The sequence below is a fragment of the Tenrec ecaudatus genome, chromosome 4, assembly GCF_050624435.1.
Source record: "Tenrec ecaudatus isolate mTenEca1 chromosome 4, mTenEca1.hap1, whole genome shotgun sequence".
NCBI lineage: Eukaryota > Metazoa > Chordata > Mammalia > Afrosoricida > Tenrecidae > Tenrec > Tenrec ecaudatus.
The window spans coordinates 154,669,426-154,690,134 of record NC_134533.1 but is presented as its reverse complement, the minus strand read 5'-3'; the positions used below and the strand labels follow the sequence as shown (position 1 = coordinate 154,690,134).

The 20,709-nt window shown below is 40.3% G+C and overlaps 1 protein-coding gene across 1 annotated transcript in view; it reads right to left on the bottom strand.

Moving 5' to 3' along the window:
* Positions 1-3,374: 3,374 nt before the first annotated feature.
* The window catches only part of TIPARP (TCDD inducible poly(ADP-ribose) polymerase), a 34,800-nt gene continuing 17,465 nt past the window's right edge, over positions 3,375-20,709 (bottom strand). Inside the window, exons 3-6 of the mRNA XM_075546958.1 lie at positions 13,777-13,945; positions 11,680-11,840; positions 5,994-6,272; positions 3,375-5,451 (exon numbers count right to left, since the gene is read on the bottom strand). Coding sequence (XP_075403073.1) covers positions 5,004-5,451; positions 5,994-6,272; positions 11,680-11,840; positions 13,777-13,945 — 1,057 coding nt within the window. The 3' untranslated portion in view covers positions 3,375-5,003. The remainder of the gene's footprint in view (positions 5,452-5,993; positions 6,273-11,679; positions 11,841-13,776; positions 13,946-20,709) is intronic.

Below are 20,709 nucleotides of genomic sequence, written 5' to 3'. Positions count from 1 at the left end.
GCAAGCTCTGAGGGAGACAGACGAAGCGTTCTACTCCCATACAGTTAGTCTTGGCGCTCACAGGGGCAGTTTTACCCGGTCCCACAGGGGCACCAAGTCAGAACTGACCTGATGGCAGGGACGTTGGTTCTTCGGTTTTCACCAAGTAGGGAAAAGTATAACTTAAGGCTGTTCAAAATATACTTTCCCCTGATGGCTGTGTAAGAAGCATTCTGTATTTCAATATAGAAAGCATCTAGTCCAGTGATCCTCAACTTGAAGGCTGCAAACTCCAGCAGCCTATGAGATCATTATAAGCTAAGCAATCATTTATCCACGTGAGGACCAAATGTTGCCTCTAAATTTACAAATCAACCTACACAGCAAATGTAGGTCTGGTTATGTGTTGGTTAGGGATGACAACTCCTGGGTAAGGGTAGGGTCGCAGCTTGATGACACCTTGATGCCATACGTCTTTATAAGAGACATCGAAATAGATCGCTACATCCACAGATGATTTTGGTCATTCTGTATCTTATTAAACATTGGGCTACTTGAATATAATTAAGTACTATCATAAGGATCCATGAAATTCTGACATCTGGAAAATGGTTGAGCATCTACTCTAACTTGAATTTTCCAAGTGTTTATGAAAGACTTCGAATATACTAAACTCCCATTGACCTAAGATTAATACTACGGTAAAGGGTCGTTTGACAGGTCTACACAGGAGCTGGAGCCTTGGTGGTGCAGTGGATTAAACATGGGGCAGCTAACCAAAAGTGTGGCAGTTCAAACCCACCAGTCACTCCACACAGAAAGGGTCTGCTTCCATAAATGTATGACCCTGCAAACACCCGCATGCTGCAGTTCTACTCTGTTCCATAGCAGGATGTGCTGGAATCACCTCTGCAGCACAGATGTGGTCCAGTTATTCTACAGCAGGTCACTGTCTGGGCTGCTAACCAGCAGTTGCTCCACAGTAAAGATTTACATTCTCAAAGCCCAGGTCTACTCAGTCCTAGAGGGTTGCTGAGTCAGAATGGCCCTAACGACAGTGAAAAGGATGCAGACAGACCAACTAGCAAGGCTGAAATGGAAATCGGACCTTTTGCTTACTGCAAAGATAGCGCTGTAACTAAGGTTTGCAAGCTAAAGATGGTAAGGTTTTTATTTACTTAACTTTCCTTAAATGAGTACAGGCTGCCTTATGTATTTAGGCAACACATCCTTGGTCCCTTAAAGTGTTTGTTGTTAAGGGGAAAATGGCTTTCCTTTTGCTTATTTCCCCCTTGTAGTTTTAAAGACCCCAAACCCAGACTCCTGCAGCCCTGGACCAAGGATAGAACAGACAGAAGCCATGGCTCCAGATATGAGCTCTCGGGGATCTTCATCAGAGGTGGCGGGGGTTGCAGGGCCCAGGCTGCCTCCGCTGAGGCAGGTACAACAGTGTGTAGAGCTCGGGGCAAACCCGCTTCCTCCTGACTTGCTCCCTCTCCCTTGCTCTGCTTCCACTAGGGCAATCACAAGTGGGCTCCCATGAAATGGTCTCTGCACAACATCCAAATCACATAATGTTCTATTTCACAGGATATGGAATTAAATATCGTACATACCTGTCATGAACTCAATAAACCACAAGGACCTGTTCTTAAAATCTTAACAGGATCTTTACAAGGCAAATGTATCTGGTTTTTTATTTGTAAATAATGTTATCAATAGGTTATATGGCACTTCACAAATTTTTCACATTAGGGGTACCAAAATTAGATTATTATCACTTACATTTTTCTTCCCCCAAAAGTTCACTTTACAGATGAGAAAGCCAACCACCTGAAAGGGTTAGTTAAGTGGTTTGTCCAGGATTTTAGGAAGGTTGTACTAGGAGGAAAAAATAACTGCCACATCATAGCTGTAATATTAAGTGATGAGTACTAGCTACAAAAATACCATGCAGAATTTCCTAAATGTATTTTAAGTCCCAATCAAGGATAACAAGAAATATTTTGTGGTCATTTACCTTAAGTGAAAGGCAAAACAAAACAAAAACTCACTTCTAATTTAAATCGACAATACGGTATGGTGTGCATGTTAAACAGATTCTTTTGAAAGATCAGCATTTCAGGGTCTGAAGAACTGTTAATAAATATAAAAATTTCTGAAACAAGTGGGTTTGCTGAAAAATGGCACAGTTGGGGGTTAGCACCCTAAACTCACCGCACGGAGTTGATTCTGACTCATAGTGATTCTATAGGGCAGAGTAGACTGCTCCTTAGGGTTTCTGAGGCTGTCCATCTACATGGGAGCCAAGAACCTCAACCCAAGGAGCCACCAGTACAGTCAACTCAGTGCACCCCAGGGCTCCTCACAGTTACACCCAAACCCAACCCACTGCTACCAAGTTCATTCCAACTCATAGTGACCCTACCTCTTTAGGGTCCCAGGGCTACGCTAGCTTTACCGAAGCAGGCTCATCTTCAGTAGGTTTGAACTGATTGACCTTATACCTGGCAGTTCAAAACTTAACCTGACAGTGCCACCATGGTCCATTTTATAATTATAAAGGGATCTAATTTTAGAAAAAAAATTTAGAAAATTAATGTTTTTAATTACACACATTAAAAACCGTTTTGTCTATAGCAAAGGCAGGGAACATCTGGCCCATGGGGCGCCTAAGGCCCGTGAAAGCATCCATATCAGCCAACCTAACATGTTTCACTCAAGAGTCCTTCCAGCCTTCACATTAGGGCGGAGTTAAATACTTGTCCACTATGGCCTGCGTATGATATTATGAATACCCAAATGGCCCTAACGGTTCCCCACTCGTGATCTATAGGATTGTATAACCTCGAGCTATTTCATGGGTTTGCTGGAATTCTTTGCCTGGGAATCTTAACCATCCTTAAAAAAGATTAAGTTCCAGTTCCCTAAAGTGGTCCACATGATCGCTGTGCTTGCAGGAGCACAGACGCACTGAACGCCTTTCAGAAGGTTTTATATTCTAGAACCATTAGAACATTTAATCGCACCCCACAATTCTTAACTCAGTTAAAATATACAAAATTTAGGGATTTTAAAAAGATGACACAGGGAAACAGTACTAGACGTGCTGACGGTGACAGAAAGCAAGGGTGCTTAAGAGCTGACACAGTCTTACAATGCCTTTTTGTATTTCCTTCAGCACCTGTGGATGACTTGATGATACAAGTCTTGCCCGTCCCCAAATACTTCCCTGCAAAGCAACATTTTCACTCTTTCCTTGTGACTTACAGTCAACTGTAAGTCTCAGGGCACATTCTGGTTTGGTCTGTGGTTCACAGGTACTCAATCACACAATCATCAACTGGCATTTAGCGATCACCATATATGTGCTGAACCCAAATAGAACCAGAACAACAAAAGTTTTAAAGGTTTATCAGAACTTTTATTTTTGCTTAATTTTATTAAAAAAATAAATATGTCATAAAGCTTTTTTTTTCTTCGGGGAGAAAAAAGGAACAAGTTTCATAAAATCAAATAAGCAGTGGTAAGGTGTCCTAACGTGAAAAAGATTGGGAATCACTGGCTTACAAGGCTCTAATCAAATGAAAGAACTGACTCAAAGGAACAGCCACAGTTGGCTGTTTCATGCCAATGACAGCAAACAACAGGATCAACTAGGGCAAAATAAATAGCTGTGTGGAAGCCCTGATAAGTGCTTGAACGGGCGGATTCACTGAGACACCAGTACAGATATATCTTGCCTAAACAACACAGAATTTCCTGACTTGTGTAAATGAAATCACTGTAGACATAGTAGGAAAGCTTGGTATCTGAAGGAATTCTGTGGTTAATAATCTTGAAGAACCACCTCCACATTTGTAAATCCAAGTATTTGTTTTGCTTAAGCCGAAGTATACCTAGCTGCTACTTCTTGGAACCGAGGTATCACACATTCACCTAACAGTGCTCCAGCTGAGCCAGTGGCACAATTTCCAAGTTTGTGTTTCTATTAAATAAGTAGTGTCAGATTCAGAGTCAGCCAGGGAACCCAGGTGCATCTGGCAGAGCAGGTCTCAGGGTGCGACTATCACCCTGAACAGTAATTCCAAGTCAACAAATACTTTTGAAGAGGCTACTTTGTACAAAGCACAGTAATAAACCTTTATCAATTTGGTTATAGATGTACTTCCTTTTCTAAAACTTTTAATGAGGGGCTTGCTAGGGCTGGAACCCCCAAATCAAGTACTACTTCTAAACCTCAAAACTGGTACAACCAAATTAGCCGCCGAACTCCTTTAAATTGAGGTCGAGGACAATGGAAAAGACTTTGAGTTTTTCATGGCCGATGTTGAGCAACATAAGAATCTTACATAACTAGCAAGTAAAAAGGTTGCTGGTGGAACAAATTTTCCAAATAGTTCTTCTTACTCCCCTAACATACCTCCGGACACTCAGGCACACACTGGTGAACAGTTAAGCCGCTGATGCCCTCTGGTTGGGTGATGTGTTTCAGTCCTGCTGATAGAAATATAAATGTCTTTCTACCCATCAGCATCTCATGAATGTATCTTACACTGGAACAGGGAGGTTTTGGATGTGGCCGTACCAGTTCAGGTCAGTTTTATCACTGTCACTAAATACAACCCTCACTTGGCTCCCAGCTTCCATTTCAATTGCCCTAACTTCTGCCAGGCCCAAGCCAGATTTACGTAGCCAGGCTAATGTTCAGTGTCTCTTACTTTTCAGATGTGTTGAGTAACATTGCTGACCCAATGTACAAGTGTGAATTGAAAAGTAGATGCAATCTGTAGCCTTTCCCACACTCAGTACACGAACAATTAGTAAGTAATTAAAGGATAAGTGGTCATTTAAAAATGTTTTCCTTAAAAAAATGAAAACAAAACCAACTCACTTTCTAGCACTTAAAAAAATGGGTCTGAAAAGTGCCCTATGAATGTCCAGTACTGTTCCCCACCCATCCGAAACCTGCTACAAATGCTGGCTTGAGTTCTTAGCAAATAAGTTAGCAGTCCCAAGATTTTTCAAATGGAAACAGTGTTGCTGACTTCTTCATATTGAATAACAAAATAAGGGTAACTCTGGTCATCATTAAAAATGACAAAAATCTGAGGCTCAAAGAAATTATCCACACAAGAGTCATACAGGTCACTGGTGACGCTGCTGGGATTGACTGGAGGGGGTCTTCTCATGCCATGACTACCCATCGTGTATCTGCCAGTCAGTACTTTGGCCAAAAACATGAAATGGACTCCTTTGGAGGACTTCTTAGAAAAGTTATGAGAGTAGCTTGCCTTCTTTGCAAAATAACTACCTTGTCCAAACATGGTAGCATGCTTTCCGCAGACTCGAGGGTCAAAGTTGTGCTTGCAGATGCCATCAACAACATCCTGGGATGTTCCATGAAACAAATGTCTTTCGTTGATGATTCTGTCGCGGCCAAACATTTTCCTGTTCATATATTCCTTTTTCCTAATGCAGAGGGGGTAGGGAATTTTAAAGATGTATCAATTTAACAGGCATCTGATAGTTGTAGATAGAAAGCTTCTTTGTATGGTGTCAAGGGGGAGGCAAAAGGCTACCCCAGAGCACAGTGAAAGCTTAACTTGGGCTTGCTCTTTCACTACCCAGCGAGCTCTGACCGCTAACCTTCCCCTCGGGATGTCTACCTGGGCCTTAGCTCCAGCAAGTGCCTCAGCTCTGAATCTTCAAACCTGCCTAGGTCCCCTCTGAGGTGCCTCTACTGACTTGAAAGGCAGCATAGGGAAGCGCTTGAAAGTGAGACCTCCAATGCTGGGCTGTCTGGGCTTACATCCCAGACCCCACCTGCTCATCTGTATGCCTTGCGGCCAGCTTTAAAGTCCTCGAGAATGTACAAACCTGCAACCCTCAACTCAGAAACAGTAGGCAGCAGCAATCCTACACAGAGGTCTGTTGTATAGACTAAAGGAGTCAGTGTAGGGAAAACGCAAACATATTAAAGCTCTCAAGTTTTACACACTAGTTTCACTCACCTTTTGTATTTCTCCCAAAGAAACTGGTTTTGGACTCTCAATATTTGCAAAATTCTGTATTTAAACTCAGGCACAGTCTTATGAAAGAGGTTGTAAATGATTCGGTAGCTTTTGTCCTCTGGAGAAACAGGCACTTGGATGAAGTCCTGAGAGGGATGCATGTAGACCCATGTCTCAGGGTAAAAGTTTGCCGAGCTGACCCCATCTGGGCAGATGATTTGTGAGGAGGAGGTTGCTTCCAGAGGTGGAGGAGCCTGTGTGGGAACCCCACCAAGTGTCCTGGAAGGGAGAGCAGGGAATGTTAGTGTAAGACCGTCAGAAATAAGCGTTTCTCACATCATAGTGTTCTCTGCTTGCTTCCATTATAAGAATGTGTAGAGTTTACATGCTTGTGTTTGAGAAACAAAATACAAGTTGCATCTAGGAAAGAAAAATCTTAAGGAAAACACTGCCTGTACACACAGCCTATGATGAGCTCTCTCCTGGCCTCCTCCCTGTGGAGACACTCTGGAATGCATTGCTGCCAGGCAACAGGCGAGAGCCAATTTATAAGTAAGTATCTTTCCTTTTTGGGTCCTGGGTTCCTCTTTTACCTGTATGTTTAAAGGAATTTTGTGTCAAGGGAGCAACATCCTTTGCGTTAAGTTCTTCAAATGTTGCTGCTACTCCGAGAAAAGATGTCACCATGACAGGTTTTATGAGGAGAGGGAGTAGGGGTGGGGCAAAGTGGGACACGTAGGAAAGAAGGAAAAGACAAAACGTTAAAAGTTTTTAAAAGTTTATTTTGATTTCTCCATTAAAAATAAGCAAACATCATGAAGAACCCATTGAAAGTTGGCAAGTAGTTGGCATTTGCTTCATTTTCCAAGATCCTACATCATGACGTCACAAGCTTCTTCAAGAGCTGGGGGTGCTTAAGATGGAGCTCACTATTGGAGACTAGATTCCAGTGTGCACATCCGTACTTCTCTAAATTCAGATCTGTTCGGTGAATGACGAGTTTAAATGAACAGCAACTTTGACCAATTACTTATTTCTGCCTAGTTAAACGCTTACATTTCAAGTTAAGTTATACTTCTTGGCTATTTTCAAAACAGAGAAAAAAAGGAAGAGACTGGGAGAAAGGAAATCCCAAGTCTGAGCTCCAGTTTCAAGGCCTGGGTGCTGCAACACTCATCAGCACACAGTGGCCACAGGGAAGTAAACTAATGTCTGCCACAGTGGAGAAATTGGGACACTGGAATTTTCAAGTTTTGTGACAGAGGTTACCACTGTGTATGACCATGCTTTTATTTCTACAGAGTGTATCTCACCAGCACCCTCAGCATAACCACACCTTATCCTAAACATACACTTTACACCCAGTAACACTAATCAATCATCACAATGGCCTAGTTACCATCCGCTTTTCAAATAAAGAAACAGATTCAGAGGGATTAGATCATTTGCTCTAGCGCAGCTAGCAAATGGCAGAAATTGGGAGTGAATTCAGCGCCATCTACACACTAGTTCCTAAGAGTTTCCACATTAGTCTCTAATCTTTCTCTTTGCTATATCCTTTACAATTTCAAAGAAACACTTTTGTGGTGCTGTGGTTCAAACCCACCAGCTACTTCTGTAAGAGAAAGACAAGGCTGTCTGCTCCCATGAAGATTTATAGTCTCTGAAACCCTACCCAGGGTGGGGCTATGGGTTAGAATCGACTTGATGGCAGTGATAGGTCACAATGTAACACAGCCGCAAAATGTTGGATGAATGCTAAGGTTCCAACCTAGCCTTGTCAGAATTTGTACCAGCACCACCGCATAGCACACAGTCCTTTAATTTTGAAGAGATGGCCAGATAAGAAATAAAGCTCTGGAAGCACACTGCTTTCTATAGCCCCTGCCTTCTTTCAGGTGGCTATGTCTGATGTTTAATGTGCCTCAAAGGCCCTTTGTGAGATGAAATCCTGGGCGGACCCATGGTCTACCCAACCTCCCAGCTCTTTCAGTTCAGGGACAAATTTAAAAGGGTGCTGGATTTTCCAGCATTCACAACAAAAACACAAAGTCCTTGTCCTCTGGAGCATGTCCTCAGAGTCTTGACATTCTTCCAGAGTCTTGAGTCTAAGTACATTTTTCTAAATAAAGAGAGGCCTTTCAGCTTTTCTCCCAGTCCCAAACCTGACACTGACAACAGAAGAGATATGCTACTTTCTTCCTAATACTTCTCCTGCCCAGCATAATTCTATCAAATCACGTTTCTCATGGATTCTTTCCTTTCTGGGGTAGGGATGAGGAAAGTGGTGGCCTGTTACTGACTTACACATGCTTCAAGATGAGACAGTACCAACATATTCTGTGATGCTAGATTAGGTTATGTGTAGCATCATCCACTCCCAACCAGATATCCGAACTTTAAAGAAGCCAACTTTGTGCCTAACTGTGCTAAAACATAAAAATCCATCCATGCATTGGTCTGGTGAACTTCTACACTCTAGAAGTTGGCATATTTTTAAAAATCATAACTAATACAAGGTGTTATAGGGAATGCAGGGGTAGGGGAATTAGTGATAGGGAGGGAAAGGGGATTTCGGGAGTAAATTATGAAGGCATGAGGGGGTAGGGAACACTAGAATTGATTGTGATGGCACAACTCATTTTAAAGGTGATTTAACCATTTGGGGGGCGGGGTGGGTAGAGTGCACAAAGATAGATGTGATGTTGATTGTACAATTCCCCTTGATATGACTGGATGACTGAACTACTCAATTGTATGATATGTAAATTATGCCCTAATAAAACACATACCGTATATATTTGAGTATAAGCCAACAGGCATATCAACCAAGGCACCTAATTTTATCACAAAAACTGCATCCAAAATGTACTGAAAAACTTGGCTTATACTTGAGTATATATGGTATTTTATATACATTTGCCACGTGCCTGTATTTTCTGAGTAGACTTGAGTATGGATTCAGCTCACGGGCATCCAGTGACATACTGTATGCTTCTTTCTGAGCCCTCCACAGCCTCCTTTAGCATCAAGGAGTAGAGAGCTTGTCCCCAGCGTCTCGGAAGAAAAAATTTCCAGAAGCTAAGGGCTTCTTCTATCACTATACTTCCTTTCCTTGCTCTGATGATGTAGAATCATTTTACCATTTTTTTAGGAGTTAGGGTTTCTCTGGCCATACAGTGATCACATGGCATCGCTGTCCTTTTACCTGAAAGGAGCCAGCAGACCTCCACATCGGAGATGTTTGCCTACACTACCTCAGCTAAGTATTCTAAGAATATGAAAGAATACTTTGTCAGCTTGATGAAAAAGCAGCAAGAAAAAATTCTTTTTAAAGGTAGGCATATTCATTAATTGGGTCAACTTCCCCTATTCCTCTCACCCCCTCTGGCATTCCAAATTCTTAGGCATCTTACTCCTTGCTAATTGTGGCCTCTTTTTATTTCATGACACTTAAAAACAAAGCAAAACAAAAACCTTTCTTCGTGGCTAAGATCACAGGCCTTCTGGAATCCACTTCTGAAATCTGCTTTTTGGGACCAAGCCCAGTTTGCTTTTCCTTCTAGGTCCTGGGTACCCCTCAGCCAGACAGGATCAGAAGAGACCCTGGCGAACTTATCACCTCTCTCCTAGTTGAAGTGTCTGCCTAATCTCTCTGATTTGAGGTCTTACATTGTATGTGATTATCCTTGTTCCAAACAGGAAGACAAAACCAAAAAATTTGAAAAAGAAAACACAAGAGAGAAGAGAATGACATTTTTGTCTCTTGTAAGCCTATTTATAAATAGCAAGGCCCTAATTGTGGTATTAATTTTACTGCTGCTTATATATTTTTTATACGCCTAAGGCTAAAAAAAAGAGGGCATTTCATCATATCTTAGGTTCTAAGTCAATTTCTATTCATTAAAATTCTCCCAACAATGCAGCATGTGAATAACCATTCTTACCCTCACAGAGCAGCTACATCTTGCTTGATTGGCTCAGCATGCCAAGCCGCCTATCTCACTAATGAGTTCTACCACCTCACTAGGAGGACAATATGTTCCTAACTACTGGGCGCCGACACTTTTCCAGCTGTATTAGTGAAATCATAGAAACGGCATTTTTATGAGTGCTAATTAAGAAACCAAAAACAAACCATAAAACAACCTATAAGGCAAAACTTGCACAGTCGGCCCTTAAACAGGTAGGCATTTACTCAAGCCAATATGTGTGTATCTCTGACAAGGGTTTTAGTTTTGGATACAGAACATTTCACAGGTTTTTGTTTGCTTTTGGGCTTTTTATGTTCACCTCGCAATCTCGCACTCAAGATTTTGCCATAACCATCTGGGAAAGCTCCACTTGGGCTTGAAATGAGAAAGTACCAGCACGATGATAACATCAGCATCTTCCCCTCAAAGGTCTGTAGAGAGTAACCAATATAGTATTTGAGACTGCTCCAGTCTATAATGCCTAGCAAACCTTGTACTTTCACAATCCAGCTCTAGAAAGAGTCTAACTGGGCTGGAAGAACATGTTATCCCCAGATCCTCTAACTTTCAAGGGTGACCAGGCTAATGGTGGTGCAGCCCACCCTCTGTCACTATAGAGGTCAGTGGATATCCTAGAGAGACACAGAAGAAATGGCATTTGGGAAAACAAGCTCACCTACTTGAATTCAGTCTAACTTTTACCAAGAAAGGGTTTTCTTCTTAGGCATGTGTTTTTAGCACATATCACAGGAAGAGGTGCCTTCTTTAGTCACAAATGAGAATGCAAAATGTTTTAAAAGGTGAACTATCCTCATTCAAACTCACTCAAGGAAGAATGGAGACCACCAGATCCTGTACTAGCCTCTCCCCACGCGTCAGAGCAGTTTACCTGGGCTGGAAAGTCCTGCAACTGTAGGGTCTCATCAGAAAACTCAATTTTCCATGCTAACTCTGATGCTATGACTTGGAATAGACTCTATGGCAGTGGTTTGGAATTCTATCTCATTTCAGAGAGCATTACTTTTAATTGTGGAAAAACGTTCACTCTATTTTAGTTTTAATTAAAAAAACCAAAACACTCTCCAATAGGAAATGGTGCCGGTTTACTAGTACTGACTGCTCTGAAAAGGTTCCCAGTGAAAGTTCCTGGATACAGTGGGATAAAAATGTTAGAGATGATGGAACCACCAAGACTAACTCACCTCTGTGTTGGAATAATCAAGCATTTAAGATCAAAAGGGCAACATTTACCCAAGGACAAAGGTCAGAGGGTGAAGAAATAAGTGGGGGATGGAAACAGGAAACAGAAAAGAAGTGGAATAAGCGGTATTATATTGAATGAATTACAATGGATGAAATTGAATCAGAATGTGAATATGAAATGTAACACTAGGATCTGCTCTGCAAACTATTACTTAATCCACAATTAAAATTTGGGGGGTCAAAAAACCTAACAGGACACTTGTTCTTAAGGTTTTTCTCCTAATGAGGTGGTAGAACATTTGGTGAAATAGGTAGCTTGGCATGCTGAGCTAATCCAGTGGGATGAAGATGTTGCTGAATTCTATTTGTTGAAAAATCAAGCCCAAAATCTAATTCGGAATTTCACATTCTAGAATTGGTAGTAAGATAGTTTCTTTACTTGCTCTCTGGCACTCAGTAGTGCATTTACATGAAATTAGTACAGATGAAGTGTTCCACTGGACACTTACTGTAAATACGGAAGCAGTATAAAACAGGAGCGGAAAAGAGGTCTCCTTTTTATTTCTCGCCTGAAGAATGAGTTGTGGAGGATATAGTGGTTGTTCCACATCATAAATCGAACTTCTTTAAGACCTCGAGAGTTGGCTTCTTCAATCAGTCGAATAACAGACTGTGGAGTTAAAAACAGAGGTTAAAAAAGAAATAATCATGGTGAAATATAAAATATGTAAATGCAATTAATGGGGGAAAAAAAGAGTTAACCCTGCTCTTAATACCAGAGGAATTTCAATAGCGAGTCAAATGAATTCTCTATAATAAGCACTTGCTTAAAAAAAAAAATATATATATATAAATAAAATAAGTACTTGTTTTTATGTGGGGTTTTGTATTGGTGTGGTGGAATGGAGTTTGGGGTGTGTGAAAATATCAGACTATAAAAAATGCACCCTGTGTGAAGAGCAGAGAAAGTTACTTTATGAACTATTCTATTTTGTGTGAAGTCTTCATGTCCTAGAGATTTTTTGGTTATTTCTTAACAGAAAATTTCCAAAGCAGGGCTTAAAGATGATAATGTATTCAGTTCAAATAAACTAATTACGAGCCAAACCTAAGAAACATCTCAGAGGGAAAACATAGGGATAATTAAAATAGTTTGAGAATAGTCAAACAGCCTCAAACAAATATCCTCTCATTTTCTCTGGAAAGTGAGATACAATTGACTACTTGAGAGTCAAAACCGTTTAGGGCCACAGTATTTTATAGCAACCCCTGATAGCTTACTGATTTAAAAGCTGGGCTGCTAACCATAAGGTCAACAGTTGGAACCCCTCAGTCTCTCCCCAGGAGAAAGCTGAGGCTTCTTGCTTTATAGATTCGCAGCCTCAGAAATCCACAGGGGCAGTTATACTCTGTCCTTGGAGTCAGACTTGACCTGAGAGCAATGACTTTTTTAATGTATTAGAATATCTTGTTATTTCCTTAAAACAAACAAAAACAAGTGAAGGTAGAAAGATAAAGCCAATTGTCCCTTTTTATAATTCTGGAAATGAATTTACTCAAATGAAGAAGTCAGATCTTTTGGATGTAAAATTAATCTGTAAAGTTCATTTCATGTGAATTTGACATAATTTTCATTAAGGAAAAATAAGTCAAAATCTTGCTGTATGTTTGAGCTATTCTATTATTTGGGAGACTAAGGATGTATGTGCAGGTAGTACAAATTTTGCAATGACTGGTTTTGCCTAACCAGCAATTCAACAAATAGTTTTACTTCCTCTAGGGGACGGAGAGTGCCTGCTTTTGACTCCATTTCTAAAATGTTCATTGTAAGACATAAGCCAAGAAGCAGATAGAGCAGTGGTTCCCAACCTTCCTAATGCCGCAACCCCTTAACACAGTTCTTCATGTTGTCGACCCCCCCAAACATAAAATTACTTTCATTGCTACTTCATAACTGTAATTTTGCTACTGCTATGAATTAGGCGACCCCTGTGAAAGGGTCATTCGACCCCCACAGGGGTCGCGACCCATAAGTTGAGAACTGAAGATAGAGCATGACATCATCCCAGTGCTCACCTCAATAAAATGACTCCAAAAGCAGTGCTTGGATTTGACTATGTCCACAATAACTATTTGGTCTCTACACAAAGTGCTGCCATGAGCAGGAATCAACTCACGAGCAATTGGTTCTTATAGTTTAAAATTCTGGGGAAATTTATCACACAACTCTCTTTTTTAAAAATTATTTTATTGGGGGCTCATACAACTCTTATCACAATCCATACATACATCCATTGTCACACAACTCAATATGACTGAACTACTGAATTATATGGGTCAATTATATACCACTAAAATTATTTTTAAAATGATACTGAAGAATACATTTTATTTCTCATAATGATTCTATTTAAGAACAGATTAATGGAGAGATATATTTTCAAAAAAATTAAGAAAAGTTGTTCTTAAACAAAACTCAAGTTTACATCCATAAGTTTTTTATTATGATTAATATAACTGTTAGTCATCATTACTGGAAAGATAAACAGAGGGCAATGAGAAAAAAATTATATGCATTTATTTTGAAAAAGAATTTTTGTACATACCTCAGGATATTCTCGCCATCCAAAGTGGTCCCTACAGAAGTATTTCCAGACGGTGTGGTAGATAGAGTTAACATTGCTACTGGGTGGTGTGGAGAGCCTTCGTAGTTGGTCAAATTCAGTTGTTTCATACACATTCATGGCATTCAAATCTGCCCAAAATTCTTGTCCTCTAAAAGAGCCAGAAAAATTGTTAATATATTTGCATAGATGTGTCTAAACAGCACATTAAAAGTATTTGGAGTAGCTTGCTAAACTTTCAAATGTTGGTCTATTTGGAGTAAAAGGGCACTCCTGGCTATTTCCCCATTACGGATTCCTTTCATCCCCGTTTAAACCAGACTGCAAATTTACATTTCACAGAGCTCTGGAAGATTCATTTTACCCAATATCAATGGCCTAAGCCAATCAACAGAATCTCATTTTCCGCCAATCAACAGAATCTCATTTTCCCTCCAAGGTTGGGGCGAGAAGGGATCTAGGTTTTGGTCAATCAAGGAATAATCTACAGGAAGAAGTTGAAACTGGCAGGTGTATCATTAATGTAAGTCAACACAGGATACACACTATCTCCTGCTGAAGACCAGAAAAATGGAAAATATAAAATGACTCCAGCTGAGTCATTTCTAATCCGCTGAACACCAAGAATGGGTGGACTTATGGTGATAGAAAATTTGGCAACAATTATGCATCGTAGTTGCACATGATTAATAAATGGTATCACTAAACTATACACCCAGAATATGTTGAACTGGCAAACACTGTGAGACACACCCACACACACACACACACGCACACATTCACAACAATGAAAAAAAAGTTGAGGAAAAACTTGGCAAAACAAAGGAGAAATAGTTTATTATGAGGTTTTATATTTGTCATTTTGGCAATGTCCTGTTACCGGTGAATCCATATTTACTAATATTTCAACATTATGGGTGGAAATTCTACTATATGAATCATAATCACTTTAAGAAATATACTTATAGAAAGGTAGTAAAATTAAAACATTTGAGTTTCTTTTTAAATGAAACGTTATTGTTGGAGATGTCTGGAGCATTATGCTAATAGAGCACATTTACAATGATCCTAAGACATGATGGACACAATGGCCATTGGTTGCTTTCCTTCTTTTGTGTATGTATAAAAATGGTCCTAAGAGCATATAAAGTGGGATTTTATAAAATAACATCATAGATACGAACAGAATAATCCCTCAACATGGCAAAAGTCGCCTTTCTCCACAAGAGTTTTTTTAAAAATCATTTTATTGGGGCTCATACAACTCATCACAATACATACATACGTCAATTGTGTAAAGCACATTCATTGCCCTCACCGTTCTCAAAACATTTGCTTTCCGCTTCAGCTCTTGGAATCAGCTCATCCCCCCCCCCATGAAGCCTTGATAATTTATACATTATTGTTTTATCCTATCTTACACTGCAACGGACATCTACAGCACACAGAAGCAGCAGGTTCAGAGAGCATTCAGAATGACTCCAAGCTCACTACCACAGACTCAATTTCAACTTACACCAAGCCTACAGGACAGAGAACTGCAACTTCAGGATTCCAAGACGAAAACTTTATGGAAGGAGATCGCCTCTCCCAACCTCAGACTTTGTGGCTTCCTAGTAATTATTATTTCTTTGTTAGAAATCAAGATTCTAAAGAGTATTAATCTTGGCCTCTAGGGTTTGTGGGTGTTTTTTAGTCTACAGAAAGTAGTTTATTCCCTAAATGTCAGCAGATCCCTTCCGTGTGTGACACAATGCAGTTGTTAGAGAGAGTACAGATAGCATGTTGTCACTGTAAACACTAGACTAGTTTGTAAAAAGTCATCATTTCTACTACCTCCTTGGTTTGCCATAACAAAGCACTGGCTTAAAATGCAGCTAGGAGCTTCCCTTTTGTTTTATTTATTTTAAAATTTGTGCTTTTAATATTGAGATGCCTATTATTTATCCAAATGGAGGAGTTAAGAAGGAAGTTGTACATATCAGGTAAAGTTAGGTGTCACCAGTATTTAAAACAGTTGCCATGGAGCTGATTTTGACTCATGGTGATCCTGTATCAGATACTCCATAGGGTTTGTTTTAAAAAAAATCATTTTATTAGGGGCTCATACAACTCTTATCACAATCCTTACATACATCAATTGCGAAAAGCACATTTGTACATTCATTGCCCTCATCATTCTCAAAACATTTGCTCTCCACTTAAGCCCTTAGCACCAGCTCATTTTCCCCACTTCCTCCCTGCTTCCCACACCCTCATGAACCCCTGATAATTTATTTTGTCATATCTTAACACTGTCCAATGCCTCCCCTCACCCACTTCTCTGCTGTCTGTCCCCCAGGGAGGAGGTTATATGTAGATCCTTGTAATCAGTTCCCCCTTTCCACCTCACCCTCCCTCCACCCTCCTGGTATCACCACTCTCACCACTGGTCCTGAAGGGATCATCAGCCCTGGAGTCCCTGTGTTTCCAGTTCCTATCTGTATCAATGTACATCCTCCGGTTCAGCCAGATTTGCAAGGTAGAATTGGGATCATGATAGTGTGTGTGCGAGTGGGTGGGGAGGGAGGAAGTATTTAAGAACTAGAGGAAAGTTGTATGTTTCATGGTTGCTACACTGCACCCTGACTGGCTCGTCTCTGCCCTACTACCCTTCCATAAGGGGATGTCCAATTGCCTACAGATAGGTTTTGGGTCTCCAGTCCATACTCCCTCTCATTCACAATGATATGATTTTTCGTTTTGATGATGCCTGATACCTGATCCCTTCGACACCTCATGATCGCACAGGCTGGTATGCTTCTTCCATGTGGGCTTTGTTGCATCTGAGCTAGATGGCCACTTGTTTACCTTCAAGTCTTTAAGACCCCAGATGCTGTATCTTTTGATAGCCGGGCACCATCGGCTTTCTTCACCACATTTGCTTATGCACCCGCTTTGTCTTCAGCGATTGTGTCAGGAAGGTGAGCATCATGGAATGCCAGTTTAACAGGACAAAGTATTCTTGCATTGAGGAAGTACTTGAGTGGAGGCCCAATGTCCATCTGCTACCTTAATACTAAACCTATCCATATATTTACATAGATCTATTTCCACATCCTCATATAAAAATATATTTGCATATATGTGCATGCCTTTATTTAGACCTCTATAAATGCCCTTTTTGGCTTATAGGTTTTGTTGGTTAGTGTACCATTTTCCAAACTCTGCTCTTAGAATACTTGTTTCATGAACTGTTAACAGGTATTCTGTATCAAAGAGGCTTCTGTGGTGAAATATTTGACAATCACCTGGCTGCACTCCATACTGCAGCCTGTCCTCAGTCTCTTTCTGGATTACAACACAGACACTGAAGCAGATAGAGTGTCCCTCCACACCGTCCATGACAGTATCTTCCCTTTACTATATGAATAACCATTAACATCTCTCAAACACACCTGGCAAATGTCAGGAGGTTAAAAAAAAAACCAACCCTCCCCATTCTACATTCTGTAGGAGCTCTGAACGCACAGTAAATTACGCATTGGTCAGATAAGCCCAAAATGGGTGGTGGGGTGTTTGTCTACTCCAGTAAAGATTTACAGCCACGGAATCCCCCTAACGTACAGTTCTGCTCCTACATGGACACAATGAGCTGGAACTGATTTGAGGGCAGTGGGTGGGATTCTGATACTAAGGCACCCTTCATGGATCAGTGGTGAAGCACTTGGCTGTTAATCTTAAAAAACAACAACAGAGGAGTTTGAATCCACTTGCTCTGCAGCTGGCTCTGCAAGTGAATGAATCTCTACAGAGCAGTTCCATTTCGGTGTTGATAATTTTAAAATCAGGTTCCATTCTTTGGAGTGCAGGTGGGGGTGTGGAGGTGCACAGGGGTGAAACAAGTCACAGATCAAAGTGATAGCAATATGTTCCCTTAAACATTCCTAAAGATACTTTAAAATGCCCTTTCTTACTTAAAAGAGTATTAACAAGCAGAATGTTTTCTTTAAAAATATATTTCATTGTATTTTTATTGAAAGTGTGAGGTAGTTTTTAAAAGAACATAATTTTAATTAAGGATGAAATGGGAATAAAGTAATCAAATTTGGTTTAAAATCATATTTGGTCACTCTGCTTTATACAGTAAAAATAAATATTTCAAATGCTTCAAAAAGGGGGGGGGGTTCTTGTATGTCCAGAAAAGAAGGGAGGCAGACAGAAAATTGGCACTCTCATACCTAAATTCAACTTTGTATGAAGCTTTCTTAAACAGTTTTTATTTAAGCTTAAGAGACTCTGATGTTATTATTGGCGAGACACACATTAACGTCCTTCCCTGTCTTCGGACCATATCTAGTTCCTAAACAGATTTTTCCCCTTTGAAATCTCTCTCTTAGCAACTGTTCTCAATTAAGATGAACAAATGCTCAGTATTTCCTTTAAGGAGTTCTTTGAACATCAGTCATTATATTAATATGCATTATAATATAAACAGCCAATGCTTTTTGTTAGTAAAGTGTCAGATTTTATTCTGGACATCATTCAAGCAATTTCTATTTAAGCCTGTATTATTAAGACTTCATAGCTATCATTTGCATGAAAAAGACATCTCCAACTGCAGCTTTTGCACATTCTCTGCGCATTGCAGTCCCGAGGGCATTACAAAATTCCGATGACAAATCCTAATTTACTAAAATCAACTGTTCTTTGGATTGATGTATCAAAGTACTGTTTTAGCTCTATTTGGTTTTCAATATGCTTTTCTAAACTCAAGAGAGACAAAACAACAAATTTGAAAACATTAAATTATCTTTTTATATGATTAATTTTACCACCTGCTCTCCTTAAACAGGCAATGCTTTAAGAATCTAAAGCCATGAGCCCCTCCCCTTCGCCCCCTCAAAAGTGCTTGCGGATGCCAAGTGTTCAACATTTACCACTCTTTCTTTATCAAGCCATTGTTTCCTATTATCAGACAACAGCTATGAGTCATCTATGTGTTGTAATGGTGGGCTGCATGAGGCAATATACAAAGAATTAAACAGATGCAGTCCCTGGTTTCTAGGGGCTTTTAAAAGAGCAATAACCAACACGACACAAAACAAAAGAATCAGTACATCTGTCTCACTAAACTCATCAGTGGCAAGTACGTTCCAGGAATAGAGGACACATAATAGGCTCTGCAGTATGATGATAGAGGGGGAGGCTATTGCAAGTCCAGGAATGGAGAAGGTCAGGAAACCTAAGGGGTTTTATTATTGCTCAAGATGCCTTTCTGTCAAAGATAAAGCATTGTAGGCGCATTTTAAATCATAGCAAATGTCTCCAAGAGTGAGCAGTCTGTGGGAGAACATAGGTAGTTCTTTAAGCGCTGTGTATCTTGGAAGGAGGGTGGAAACAAGAAGGTACAAGATTGGGACAGATAGGGAAACCTAAACAGAAATATGTAAGAAATGAGAAAATGTGATCCAAGGTGTAGCAGACACTGTGAGAGACGTCAGGCCTTGAGCTGAGGAGATAAGGCTAGGGTCAGAGAACCAGGAGACAGAAGGGTGGGCATTTAGTTATTCAACACTGAAAAATTTTAAATTAAGTACAAGTATTAAGTACAGTAAAAAGAATGATTGGGTGTGGAAGTGGGCATTTTTATAAAAGCACAATGCAATAAATAAAAATAACTAATTGTCTGGCTTATGGTCATTTATTAAAGTATGGCCAGAAAAAAATGAGTATAGAAGATAGCCATTATGCAGCAGGGTTTAGATATGGCTAAATATGTTAATACAGATGCATTCTTTTCCATGCACTTTTGGAGATTCCCTCATATTACATGGCTAATCAATCCATATCGATTGACTGTATTCAAGGTAAGTCCCTCCCCGCCACACCGAAAACCTTGAATAGTTTGCTGATTTTTACAAGCGAATAAACTTGAGTCACTGAAATATATTAATTCTATTTCTACATAATTTGTTAATACACAAGTATACCACTGTAAGAGTTCTGATGTAAATGAAAAGTTCTGAAAAGTTTTTTCATTTTTTTTCTTCTCCTCTCAACAAATATCTTGACATACTAGTTACTTCAACCTTTTCTGGCATATAGTCAATGCATAGAGCACCAATATCAACACTGAATCAGAAAGAATGCCCCCACATCATCATTTTGCCTGTGTCTATTTCAGATGCTAAACATATCAAAGTGAAAACACCAACAATATAAATAAGAGCTGAATAAACTGAAAATTAGTATAAAAAAACAAAAAAACAATCTCTCAGATTAATAGTTCTTGACTTTATACATTGGGGAGATCAGAAAAAAGTGACCATTTTAAGCAATTTATCTGTTTATAAATGATCTGAAACCAAAGGGGGAAAATGTGACAAGTAGAAATATTGCCTTGGAATAATCCAGAGGCTGACAGGCTTAACAACGATGAGAAAGGGGTCAGAAAAGATGGTTGAGTGATATGTCCCAGAGTGGTTGAGGTATGAGCCAACTCTGGCTAGCCAAAGAGCAAAGAGAGGAAGGGTCCGCAGGCAGAAAGAATCCTGTAGAGGAGAACTGAGCAAAGTCCGATAGAGCTGAGTGTGTGTGGGAAAGCACATGCAGTTCCAGCGAGAGGCCGGGGGTGCGTGTGCGTGTGAGGGAGGGGAGACTAGATGCAGTGGGGTCGGTGTGTGTGCGTGTGCGTGTGAGGGAGGTAAGACTAGATGCAGTGGGGTCGGTGTGTGTGCGTGTGAGGGAGGTGAGACTAGATGCAGTGGGGTCGGTGTGTGTGTGTGTGTGTGCGTGTGCGTGTGAGGGAGGTAAGACTAGATGCAGTGGGGTCGGTGTGTGTGCGTGTGAGGGAGGTAAGACTAGATGCAGTGGGGTCGGTGTGTGTGCGTGTGTGTGCGTGTGAGGGAGGTAAGACTAGATGCAGTGGGCTGG